This window comes from Hylobates moloch, unplaced genomic scaffold (genome assembly GCF_009828535.3).
Source record: "Hylobates moloch isolate HMO894 unplaced genomic scaffold, HMol_V3 SCAFFOLD_4, whole genome shotgun sequence".
Taxonomy (NCBI): domain Eukaryota; kingdom Metazoa; phylum Chordata; class Mammalia; order Primates; family Hylobatidae; genus Hylobates; species Hylobates moloch.
In genome coordinates, this window is record NW_026652279.1 from 35901111 (window position 1) to 35914126 (window position 13016).

The 13016-nt window shown below is 51.7% G+C and overlaps 1 protein-coding gene across 9 annotated transcripts in view; it reads left to right on the forward strand.

Moving 5' to 3' along the window:
• SLC41A3 (solute carrier family 41 member 3) overlaps positions 1 to 13016 on the forward strand; it is an 88049-nt gene that overhangs the window by 18019 nt on the left and 57014 nt on the right. The window contains exons 1-2 of one of the 9 annotated variants that reach the window (XM_058437391.1): positions 9623 to 9802; positions 10412 to 10567. The exons of 6 other annotated variants lie outside the window; for them this stretch is intronic. In XM_058437391.1, the coding sequence (XP_058293374.1) occupies positions 10490 to 10567 (78 nt within the window). In that variant the 5' untranslated portion in view covers positions 9623 to 9802; positions 10412 to 10489. Of the gene's footprint in view, positions 1 to 9622; positions 10568 to 13016 lie in introns of those variants that run through there. 2 more of the 9 variants (XM_058437393.1, XM_058437388.1) reach the window with 2 other exon arrangements.

The following is a 13016-nucleotide window of genomic DNA, read 5'->3' on the forward strand; positions in this document are numbered from 1 at the left end:
GACAAAGGCTTTGAGTCAACACACCTGTGGGTAATTAATTTGGTTGCCCTCCACCAGAGAGAGCAGTCCTACAGATGATCAAAGGTTTGTCTTAGGACCACATGAGTAAACAAGCTATTTAGATAAACTCCCCCACATTCCCTTGTTATTTGCTCTTCTGCTGTCAACTCAAGGTAAAGAGGATTAGGCTGCCTTCAGCTAAATCTTTTACTGAAGCTATGCAACACCCCGGCCTTCCAAGAAGGTTTGTGACTATTTCCTATAACTATCTTTATAATTTTTCCTCTATAAGTTTTCCCACTACCCTGACTGAACTCCCACATAGTGGTAGGATGTCATACTTCCTCCAGTACCACAGGGAAATGCTCGTTCCCAACACTCACCAACACAGGTTTTTTCAACCTTTTTGATCTTTAGTAATCTGCCAGCTGGAAATTGCATTTCATTGTATTAATTTAATTTCTCTTGATGCCTAACAATTTATCTCAAAACTCACACATTATATTAAGCCTGTGTGTATCCCAATAGTACACACAGGCTTCATATAATAGCATGTATTATCTCATGGTTACTGTGGGTAAAGAATCCAGGTGAAGTTTAGCTGGCTTTTCTGCTTCATGGTCTCTCCTGAGGCTGTGGCACCAGCCCAGCTCGCTTAGAGGGTGACATTCCTGGCGGATACTGGACTGCGAGCCTCAGTTCCTCACTGCTGTTGCCCAGAGGCCCCCTCAGGTCCTCTCCATGTGGACGTCTCCATCATGGTGCCTGCCTCATCAGGGTACAGTCCAAGACAGAAAAAGAGTCTGCTGGCGAGACAGACATCACTGTCCTCTGTAACCTAGTCATAGAAGCGGCATGGCCTTGCTTCTGTTGGTGAGAATCAGGTCACCAGGTTCAGCCACATTCCAGGGGAAGCAATTGGCTAAAAGCATCAGTACCAGGAGGCGGGGTCGGGGGCCTTCCTCGAGGGCTGCTGCCCGTTGTGGTCATTATAGTGTGATCTGTGCTTCTTATTATGAGTGAGAGAGGTTGAGGATCTTGATATTTCTATTTATATTCTTTGCTCATTTTTCTATAGGGTGTTTTTCTGTTTTCTTATTGATGCTTAGGGGCTTTGTATATATTAAGGAACTTGGTCATTTCATTGTGATGTGGATTATAAATGTTTCCTATTTTTTTTCGTTTATCTTTTGACTTTGCTTTTGGTGGCTTTTTGCTATGCATTCATTTTTTAAAATACAGTCTCCGTCATCTTTCTTTTAAGGCTCTGAGCTTCTGCCCTCCTTAGAAACAGAAGCTGCTTTTTATACAGGTGCCCATCTGCCCGTGTGCGTGCACAGGGCAGCACATATTAGAGACTAGGGATGTGTTCCCATGAAGAAGAAAACTCTATGCTACAAGTCTGCTTTCTTTCCATTGCATATGTGAGAGGTTCAAAGTGGATGTACACAGCTGTCGTGCTGGTCTGCATCGGATTGTTGGCTGGTTAGTGTTCAGTTCAGTGCAAACATTTCAAAACTGGAAACTTTTCATTACAGTGCTTATATTCAGCTCCTCTTTAAAACTCAGAAGATTTGGCAACATGTGGTTTATGTATCAGTTTTATATCGCTGTGTTCCACATTACCACAAATTTAACAGCTTAAAACAGCATGCATTGATTAGCTCATAGTTCTGTAAGGCAAAGTGCAGGCATGGTATGGCTGGGATCTCTGCTCAGGGTCTCAACAGCTGAAATCCACGTGCTGGCCAGGATGCATTCTCTTCATGAGGCTCTGGGGGGGAACATCCACTTCTAAGCATAGTCCTGTGTTCGGAACTCACCTCCTGGTGCTGTGTTCCTCCCTGAGGTTGAAGGACTGTGGTTCCATTTCCTTGCTGGCTGTCAGCCAAGGGCTGCACTTCACTTCTCGAGGCCACTCCTGTGTCTTGCCATGTGGCCCTTCCATCTTCAAAGGCAGCAGTGGAGAAACCTCCCTTGGGTGAAATCCCTCTCTGATTTCAGGAAGCACCTGCTCCCTTTAAAGGGTTTACCTGATGAGGCCAAGTTCATCCAAGTTAATCTTTCTGAAATTCCACTAGGACTTCTCACTGGAATGCGTCGAGCAGGCAGGAATGCCAGCAGTCTCCAGAAACTGATCCAGTCCTGGACTCTGTGGGTGGACTGGGATGAGCATTGTGTGCATGTGCCGGGAAGAACGGGGGTCTCCAGGCAAGCTGTGGCCTTACGGAGACACGGAGCAGTCTAGAAAGGCCAGGAGGGCAAGAGGGCTGGCTGGAGGGGTGTTCCATGTGGGCAGAGAGAGAAGACTGGGGGTGTGGGGGAAGGTGAGAGCAGCCTGTTTTAATTGCCTTGTCTTTACTTTGCTGGTGAGGGTGGGGGGTCCTGCCCTAGGGTTATGGGGATGGTGGACCCTCAACACCTGGCTCTGGACAGGTGAGGACCACGGCAATTTGTTAGTCCTCATACCAATCACCCAGGCAGGAGGACGCTGCACATCTTGCAGGGCCACTGGGGAGCAGAGTGAGCCAGCAGGGGATGTGGGGGGCAAGATTTGTCATAACGAGAGTGGGAAACCCGCCCTCCATTCCTGACTATATGCGTAATTCCACAGGGTGGCAGAAACTGAAGCATGCTCCTCGGGGATGTGGAGGGACAGTTCCTGCCCTGAGATAAGGAGGCTCTTGGGCTGGGAACCTCATCCACAGGAGCAGAGTCAGGAGGGGAACATGCCGCTCACAGCATCTTGCTTTCTCCAGGTGCTGAGGCAGCACTTCGTAGTTTTAGGCCTTACCCCACCATTGACCCATTGATGGCTTGATGCCAGCTTAAGTCTTGATGGTGACTGAGACGTCCATGTAATAGAAGAGCCTCTCCAGGAAGCAGGGTAGACCCTTGGCCAGGAGGGAGAGTGCCATGTGGTGCCCTTGAAAAGTGTCTGTTTTGTGTCTAGGAAGGGCAACAGAGGGATTTAGTGGCCTGGGTATGGGGAGTGTGTGTCCCCGGTGGGGGTTGGATCTGGCTTAATCAGTGCCTGTGACAGTGGTGACACCCAGTGGAGGTCCCTTTGCCACCTGTCACTTCATCAGAGTTCTTTGAGGGGCCCATGTGCCTCCTGCTAACCCTGGCTGCCTGTGGCCCACCCGGGAAGTAGAGGCTCCACTGGGTGCTTCCTGCAGATCTGGTGCTCTATATTTCAAGAAGGAAATGAGGGCCTTGGCCACTGTTGGCCATGCCTGAACATTAGAGAGGATCAGCAGTGACTGTCTGAGGCCTTGTGTGTGGCTGTAGTATATGTGTGGGCATTTGTTACCCTGTTATTATGTTTTGTGTGTCAGTGAAGCAGGAAGTTTCCAGAGCTCTCTACCCCCAAGTGGGGCAGCTTTTAGGCCCTGGGCCAACAGCCTGTGCCCAGGTGCAGAGGGAGCTGCCAGCAGGCCAGAGCGCCCATGCTGTTGATTGCCTGATGCTTGGCCACTGCGCTGACTCTTGGAGGTTTGCTCTTTATCAGGAACTTCCTGGTTAAGATGGGAAGCAGCAGCCTTCCCCTGAGCTCCCTTGCAGCACCCTCCATGAAGCCTATAGCTCCCACCGTGAATGGCCAGCCCATCTCAAGGGGCCTTGGGTAGCCAAGGGGCCCAGGGAGGGGTGACTCCTCTGGCACCGTGACGTCTGGCAAAGGACTGAGGACAGGGGAGACCACCCCTCCTGCAGGTGGCATATGCCAGAGAGCCCAGGTTTGGCTCCATTCTATTTTTAAGGAGACCTCAGTAGCTGTACTGAGCTTGGGGGTGCCACATGTGAAGGCATAATGGGCAGTGGGAATGGAGGGTCACAGGCACAGCGTCTGTGAGAACCTATGCTTCCAGGAGAGCCTAGCATGTGTCCAGCAGCTACTCCTCTGATGGTGCACAGTGTGGGGTGGAGGAGAGCATTTCCCTGGATCCACAGCCCCTAGACAACTTACGGCCATCAGCCTGCAGACTCCAGGGCTTGAGGGGAGGTTGCTAATGCCCCTGTCTTCCATGAAGGCGTTTCTGGGGGCACTAATAAGAGTGACTGCTGATTTTAACTTGGGCAGATCCTAGAACCTTTTGTTGGAGTGGCCCGTTTGAGTTGGCTTGCTTTGCAGATGACAGCATAAATGGGCGTAAGTAAAATTTGTAGATGAGAAATATGTTGCTTCCAAAACCCAAAGAGAACTAAAAGATATTGGAGACTTGTATTAATGTTGTGGATGCTGAGAAGGTTAATAGTTCTTTTGTTGCAGTGTTGGGGATGGCTCTCAGTTTACCAAATAATTTTCAGGCATTTAACCAAGGTGCCAGGCCTCACACCACATGTGGGGTGATGGCCCCCTCTCTCTTTGTGAGTGCCTTTGTGAGTTACTTGTATGCCCTTAATAAGTGTGTCAAAAGAGCCTCTGTGGAGGAGGGCATCATCAGTGTAATGTAACTGTGCTCCTGAGAAAGGCAGATGCAGGGGAGACCTTGGCCACATGACTGTGTGTGATGGCAGAGCTGCGGAGGTCCCTGTGGACCTGGAAAAGGTATCTGCCTGGAAAAGGTATTTAGTGTCCCTTTAGAGGTGAAGGCCAACTGTGTCTGAGAGGCTGGTGAAATATGCACTGAACAGAACATGTTGGCCAAGTCTATAGCAGCAAAGTACCAGTTGATCTGGATGGAGTCAGTGATTTCAATAATATTCGGTATTGGATGTGGGGGTCTGAATGGACAGGGTCATGCCATTAAGGCGGTGGTAATCCACCAGGAGGCACCCTTTTGTTCTCTCCAGGTTTAGGAACGAGCCATACTGGCCTGTGTAAAGGAGAAGCAGGGGGATTGACATACCCTATTTAAGTCTCACATAATAAGTTTCCCTCCTTGAAGGTCCTGTTGTAATTTGCATTGGGTAGTATTAACTGTTTTAATGGTGAGCAGGGGAGGGTCTGTGGGGTCTCATCTTGTCAAGCCAATTTGTACGTCAGACCAGGTGGCAGGAGTGCCAGGGAGCACCCACCAGACTCACACCAGCCTTTAGTCAGTTAACAGTGGTTCTCGTCATGTGGGCGAAAACAACCCTTTAGGGTGGGAGGAGATGACAGAGCCCAAGAGAGACAGCAGAGGTTCAAGCCAGCAATTGGCAGTTGCATCCCAACTGGCTGTGTGGGCTTGTTAGCAAGCAAAGAGCAGGCAGGTAGAGCTGGCCAGGTGTCCTCAGTCACGGTGGGCCCATCTGTTCGTGAGCCAGTTGTTATGGTCACCTCCTCTTCACCTCATTGGTGAGGGAGGGGGTCTCACCCTTGGGTTAAGGGTATGGTGGACCCTTGACACCCAGCCCTGGACAGGTGAGGGCCACAGCAGTTCGTTCATTCATTCATTCATTCATTCATTCACTCATTCAGGCAGCATATACTGTGTACCTGTGCCAGGCAGACAGCCCTGCCCTCATGCCGCTCACACAGCAGGTTCTGGGGTCAGCGTTGATAGCAGTGAGGGCTGTGTGCTCCAGCAAGTGGTGGGAGCGGCCCTGCGGAGGGAGACCAAGAGGATCCCCCTTCCCCAGGAGGAGGTGTTGCAGGGGAGGCAAGAGAGGCTGCTTGGAGACAGTGCGGGAGCAGGCCAGCCTGGCAGGGGGTGGACAAGTCTTTCATCTTCACCTGTAGGTGGGTTCTGCCAGTCGAGATCAGAAGCAGAAAATAAAGAAGAACCTTAACAGTTATTTAAAATTTAATTAGCCTGATCTGTGAGACCTGAACAAGATGGGGGAAGAATTCATGCCTGTAAGAATGACCATCTGGCCCAGAACCTGCCGAGGGTCAAGGTGATCCTGAGAAATGAATTGGATGCCTCATTGGAAACTGCTCCTGGTAAACGAGCAGTTCCCACTGCAGTGTCAGAAATGTACTCCAGAGCCCCTGCCCACGCTCTGTGGACCCTCCCCTGAAAACACACCCCAGTAAGAACGAGGCAGTGGGCAGAGATCAGTGGTCCTCAGCATTCTGATCCTGTGGTCTTTGTGGGGCCTGGGCGGCCTGTTGCAGAAGCTCCTCAGGTGGTCCTGGTGCCCCTGATGGGTGAGCACCACTGATCTTGTGCCGCTTGCTCATGCTGTGGGCTGTGGGGTAGGCTGGAGGCCCAGCGAAGGTCACATAGAAACCGCCGGACCCAGCTTCCACCTGCTGCTCCATGCAGCTGGAATCTAGTTCAAGCTCTTTGAGATTTTTCTGCTGTGCTACTGAGCTATTTTTAAAACCACACTTTTGATTTTCTGGATTATAACCCAGTGAGCTGTGTTGACATGTTTTGTTCTCAGGTTTTCACAGCAAAGTCATTTTTCTTATATAATTACATTATTTGCTTTTGATGGTTTTTTTATTTATAAAAGCAATCATAATTGTCAGAATAGACAGAAAATTATAAAATAAAGATTACTTATGAACCCACCACCCAAAGGCAACTACTATTAACATTTTGGTATATATCCTTCTGAACGTTTCACTGTGTGTGCACGTGTGTATGTGTATCCTTCCAACCTTTTTTTTGAGACAGAGTTTCGCTCTTGTTTTCCAGGCTGGAGTGCAATGGCATGATCTCGGCTCACCACAACCTCTGCCTCCCAGGTTCAAGTGATTCTGGTGCCTCAGCCTCCTGAGTAGCTGGGATTACAGGCATGCGCCACCACGCCCAGCTAATTTTTGTATTATTAGTAGAGACAGGGTTTCCCCATATTGGTCAGGCTGGTCTTGAACTGCCGACCTCAGGTGATCTGCCCGCCTCGGCCTCCCAAAGTGCTGGGATTACAGGTGTGAGCCACTGCACCAGGTCTCTCACTCAATTTTTAAACAGATTTGAGAAACATTTTTGTAATGATTTGTAACTTACTTGATCAGACACCTCTTTCTATATGAGAGTATGCAAATGGTTGTTTATTTCTGCGTCTCCTGTGCTGATGAGGGTGGTTCCAGGATTCACTGTGTATGATTATACGTTGTGTGATGATGTTTAACCACGTCCAAAACTATGACGACACTGCCAGAGGTGCTGACACCTGAAGGAAGTGATCACCTGTCTGGGGGCTGCTCAGCTGGTATGCCTTGGGAATGTGCATCCCACAACAGGCCTTGAGCAGCCAGGGAAACTAGGCCAGCCTTAAAGACAGAGGACTCTGTCTTTAACCAGGTGATGCCTTTAAACCAGTAACCTTCTGCAACACTTCTCTCAGAATCAGGCCATTTCTCTCCTCCTCCTGCTGGTTCAATCTCCTGTTTGAACGAACTGATCCTAACCACGGATGACGGGCAGCGATGGGGTTGGCAGGCAGGAGTGGCAGCCCAGAAGCTGAGGGTCTTGGCCTGCCTTTGACACTAACTTGCTGTGTGATCTTGGGAAACTGTTCATTTTCTTCATTTGCAAAACAGAATGCTATAGTTCCTGTGAACATCCCAGGGCTGTTGTGAAAATGATAGGATGTGAGAGAGCTCTGAGAAATACAGAGTGCTGCACAAGGGAACAAATGGGCATTCCTTCATCCATTTGCAGTGACTGTTACGGGCATTCCTTCATTCATTTGCAATGACTGTTTGCGTGTGGCCGAGTCTGCTCTGTGCCCTCGTTATGCCCTGGGTTTTCTTCAGAGCACTTGTCACAGATCATCATTTATTTATTTATTTATTTGTTTATTTATTTATTTTTTTGACTATCTGATAACCTGTGTTCGTTCTGCTCACAGTGTACCCTGGCATTTAGGGCGGAGGCTGGCAATTACTAGGCCCTAAGTACTGATCTGTGGAATGGAGCCATGGAGAATCCCCAAGATTGCAGCAGTGAGAAGGGCTGTGTTCTCAGGAGGGGTGCGTGCCAGGGAGGGAGAGCAGATACACCTGCATTTCATGCTTCTGGTATGGAAAAGTGGGACCCATCTTCAGGGAGGTTCAGAGAGTACGTTGGGAATTCTGGGGAAAGAGCCGTTAGGCTCTGGCTGAGAGGAGGTGCCTCAGCTGGCCACGAGGCCTGGCAGACGTTTAGCCTGGGTGATGTGTTGGCCTGCAGCAGAGGGGAGGAGCATGGGCATGGCCCCCGTGAGGGTCGTGAGAAATTCCCTCTGCAGCTGCAGCATATGACCGTGTACTTGAAAGAAGGAGGCTCACGTGGATGTGTCTTTCCAGATTGCAGGGGGTCCGGATGCTCCTTTCTCAGGCAGTGTGTTGACCGCCGTGGAGGATGTGCGAGCAAGGGCCATCCTCACGGTGCACCTGTGGGCGGTGCCTGCGAACAGCACACACTGGTTTTGTGAGGAGACAGATTAGAGGGACAAAGGGCCGTGGCGAAGGCAGCGTCTGTGGGCGGGAGTGGGGGACAGCTGTGGGAGAGGTGTGGGGACAGGCAGAGTGGATGTGGGACTGAGATGGTAGGGGCTCAGAGTGAGGCTTGCATTTCTGGCAGAACCTTTCCTTGAAGCAGGCCACTTGGGAGAGGCAGGCTTGGAAGTGGCAGTCCTGAGAGACTGGTGGAGTGAGACACATGCTCATCCCTACCAGAGCCTAGGTATAGGATCTGAAAGCTCAGAGGAGAGGTCTGGGCTGTGAGAGGTTTGGGAGTTGCTACATCTGAAATAGCGAGATCACGGATGGGGAAGAGATTCCCCAAATGCAGTTAACTATGGCTACATAACAAAGGACACCAAAGCTTAGCAGTTTGTTTAAAGCCAATTATTGTTTGATGCCGAATCTACAGGTTGGGCAGGGCCCGGTGAGAAGAACCGCCTGCTCTGCGTGGTGGCTGTTGGGCCAGCCCAAGACGGCCCACTCATGTGCAAGGCTGGGCTGTGGGCAGGACCGTGGCCTACGGCCTCTACGTGTGACCACGTGGTCTTCCTCACAGCAGAGTAGGTGGGAGCATGAGCAGCCCAAGAGATAGGACATAGAAGTTGTCAGTTTCTTAAGATCCACGCCCAGAAACTGACTGCCACAGCGTCTCTTCCACTTTGTTCTCTCGGTTAAGCTGTGGGGACAGAGGGAAGAGGGGGACAGAAACTCTAGCTCTCAATGGGAATTGTGCTGGAGTTTAGGGCCCGTTATGCATTGCTCCTATGAGGAGCTTAAAAATATCTGTTGAATGAATGAGTAAATGAAGGGTGTGCACAAAGACGCAGTGCAAGAAATTTTGGGGGCACGAGGGGAACAGGTGCTGGAGAAATTCGTCTGGAGTTCAGTTGCAGGGACAGCCTTGGGGAGGCCGGTAGGATCCACACTGGGGAGGGCAGTGGACTCCAGGCTAGGGTCTGCACTTGAGCCTGGGATAGGCTGTCCAACGGGAAAACCAGGTAATGGGCCCACTAGGGTTGACAGTTTAGGGATGGGAGTGGAAGTGAGGCCTAGACCCGTCCACAGTGCTGGGTTCAGCTGGTGTGAGTCTGACCCCCAGCTTCGGGCTTCTGCCTGCCCCAGCCTGCCCTCAGGCCTGAACATTCTGTTCCCGGTGCCTGTGGAATGTGCAGAGGACACACCCAACAACAGAACCCCAGGAGTCAGAGGTGGCTTCCCAGCCCCTTCTCCTTCTCTGGGTGAGGAGGGGTCAGCAGGGCCAGTCTGACCTTTGTAGCTGAAGAAAGTGAGGCCACTTTGGAAGCATGTTTATGAGTCTTCCAGGCCATGGAGGGAGAACAGGGCTGCGTTTTTTTCTGTGAACACAGATTCCTGTGGCCATGAACCCCCTGGCTGGACACAACTTGAGATGACCCAGGGCGTAGCTTCCTGCTTGGGGACCCACAGACTGCTTGACATTGAGGAATAAAACTCGAGGTCTGTAGAGCTGGCCCAAGGAGGCAGCCGCTCTGTGCTGATATCTCCCCAGGCCCTCCTCTGCCAGGAGGGGGACAGCCCAGGACACTTGTACAGGGCGAGGTGGCAGCAGACCTCTGTGTGGGCACTCACCAAGGCCAGGCACCAAGTGGGCTCCAGCTCTGTCCAGCCCAAGCCAGTATGGACCGGCCTGCTGGGCTGCTGATTGCTGTCAAGGCCGGTGCAGAGGGACCGTGAGCCTCCATGGCAGGCTGGCAGAGGGAGGTCCCGGCGGACACACAGCCACTGTCTGACGAGGGCCTGACCTTCAGGGAGGGACAGCAGGGCCTGGCAGAGTCTCTGTAATGAGGCCCTGAGTCACACTGGCCTTTGTTCCTCACTCATCTGTGCTGGCCCTCGGCCAAGGGGCTGTTGGGGAACTCTCTGCAGGCACAGGGCACCTGGTGACTGGGAAGCTTCTGTTTGTGTGGACTTCTTGGGAACAGCATCCTGGTGTGGGCCAGGAGGAGAGGACTGGAGCACCTCAGGCTCCAACTTCGTGCTCCTGGGATCGTGGTGCATTGCCTGGCCATGGTGGTCACCCAGCTGAATCTGGAGTTTTGCTTTCAGGGCAAGAAGCTGCGAGGCTTCAGCTGTGAGCTCACCCGGTCCCCACATGGGGTCTTGCCTGAGTCTTTCTTCACCATCATGTGCCAGGTCGTGGTGCCCATTCTGCTGTCCGGCTTGTGCATGATGACGGCCGGCCTGGTGATGAACACCGTTCAAGTGCGTACTGGGTGTTTGGGGGATCAGGGGTGGGAGACACACAGACTGGGTCTCCTGGCACCACAGACAGGGCAGGCTGGAGACATGAGGGGCCTCCACAGTGGGAGAGCAGCCCTCAACCTGCCCTTGCTGCTTGGGCGTCCCGGGTGTCAGTGAGGCTGGCAGGAGGGACCTCCAACACTGAGACCTCAGCATTAGAGATTCCTAGAATGATGGAGGTTTGTCAGAACCTTAGCCTGCATGTGCCTCCTCAGCTCAAGGAGCTCAAACCACCTTCCTCCCAGTGCATGTGGGCTCAGGAGGCAGAGTCTGCCACTCACCAGTGGAGGGGATTTTTAGTCACACTGTTCTTCCTTGATTTCCCCATCTGTAAAATGGGGATAATGAAAGCCCCCACCTCACAGAACTGTGAGGACCAGATGACTGAGTCTGTGTGCTGTGGTCCCTGTGGGGTGGGGGCATGGCCGCTGTGGGCAGAGCTGCAGTGTGCCCAGCCCGCAGCATCCTGGTGTGGCCCCTGGTAAAAAAGGACAAGGTTTGGAGCCTCGGGGTGCAGGTGGGAGGGCCATGGCGGTCTCCCTGCAGTGGAGGCGTGTGCTGATGGAGATTCGCTTATCACAGTCTGTTTCTCCCCTAGCATGGTTCGGGCAGCATATTGGAATCATTGAGAGGTTTGTGCTATCTGTCAACTGAAACATTTCGTACAGTCAGTTTAGAAAAATTGGAAAATACACCCAAGCAATGGAGGAAGGCTGTCCCCTCATCTCTATCACCGCTGCTGTGGACCTTTCAATACAATTTTCTATGTACATATAAACATATACATATATGGTTTATACTATGCAGTTTTGCTTTTTGTTTTTTTGAGACAGAGTCTTGCCCTGTCGCCCAGGCTGGAATGCAATGGCGTGATCTTGGCTCACTGCAACCTCTGCCTCCTGGGTTCAAATGATTCTCCTGCCTCAGCTCCCAAGTAGCTGAGATTACAGGCGCCCACCACCACACCCAGCTAATTTTTTTGTATTTTTAGTAGAGACGGGGTTTCACCATGTTGGCCAGGCTGGTCTCGAACTCCTGACCTTGTGATCCACCCACCTCAGCCTCCCAAAGTGCTGGAATTACAGGCCTGAGCCACCGTGCCTGGCCTGCAGTTTTGCTTTTTAATCTGTAAATATAAATTTAAAATTTCAACCCACGAGGACACCCCAAATAGCATTTCATGTTCCCGAGTGTATGCAGCACCTCCTTCCTAATGGCCACTCAAGAGTCTTTCTGTGTCCCTGGGTCCAAGTTGGAGAGGGGCAGTCTGTACCCACCAGGCCACCCAGCCTCCTAATGTGAGCTCACGATGCCTCCCAGGTGGCTTCTGCTTGCTTGTCTCAATTGATGGGACACTCATCCCCTTTTGGGGCTGGGGTGGCCTTTTGCATCCTGGCCAGCCCCCCATTAGAAAGCCTGTGCTTCTGTGGGTTTGCAACCTGAATACCCACTTGTTCCCCCAATAGCCTCATCCTAGAGCTGTGCTGAGAGCTTATCACTCCTTCCCTGAGACCACCCTGCTGATGCTGGGGAGAGAGACTGTCAGGCGTTCCAGAGGGCTGGGCAGGGAGTGGAGGCCACAAGCAGGTGTTTGCCTGTGAAGGAAGAGGGAGCAGTCATTGTTCCTAGGGGTCAGGGGATCTGCAGAGGAGCAGGACAATTTGATTTGGACTTTAAAGGTAATGTAGCAATTTCCAAGATGCCCTGAAAAGACGTGAACATTCCAAGCAGAGGGATTTGTGTGCAAAGATATGGGCGAATGATAGTGTGCATTTGTGGAAAGTGAGAGATGGGTGGCCGCTGTCATGGGGACAGTGATACTGGGCAGGAGTGAGGGGCTGTGTCTATTCTGCCCAGAGGGTGTGCTGTGCACTGAGTGTAGCAGGTGTTTGCTTTATGTTAAATGAGTGTCTTGCTGGTTTTATCGAAGGGTAGCATAGACACGTAGGAGAGCACACAAATCCTGTGTGCGGCTCCATGGACCACCTCAAGGTACAGGGGCCTTTGCAGCCCCACCTGGGGCATCCTTAGCAGAGCCCCAGCAGAGTCCTCTGTGCTCAGCCGTCTCAGCCCCACCTCTGACTCCAGTGCTGTGGGTTTGCACTGACTGTTCTTGACATATGCTTGTGTGTCTTTGGGGTTCATAGGACTTATGTGTTAGGTATACTCAGGAGAGGAGTTGGCAGTGAAGGGTTACAGGTGGCTGAGTGATGGGGTCATATTTGTGCCACAAAACTCACCCCAGGCAGTGGTGTCAAAGATGACCCTGAAGGTGAGGCCAGAGGAGCAGGGGAGAGCTGGGGGACTGTGGGCAGAGTTCAGAGCCCCTCAAGTGCAAGAATCATTATTTCTGATGATTTAGGCCTACCCAATGACTGATATAGGCATCTTTACAGTGTTGCTGGAGAGG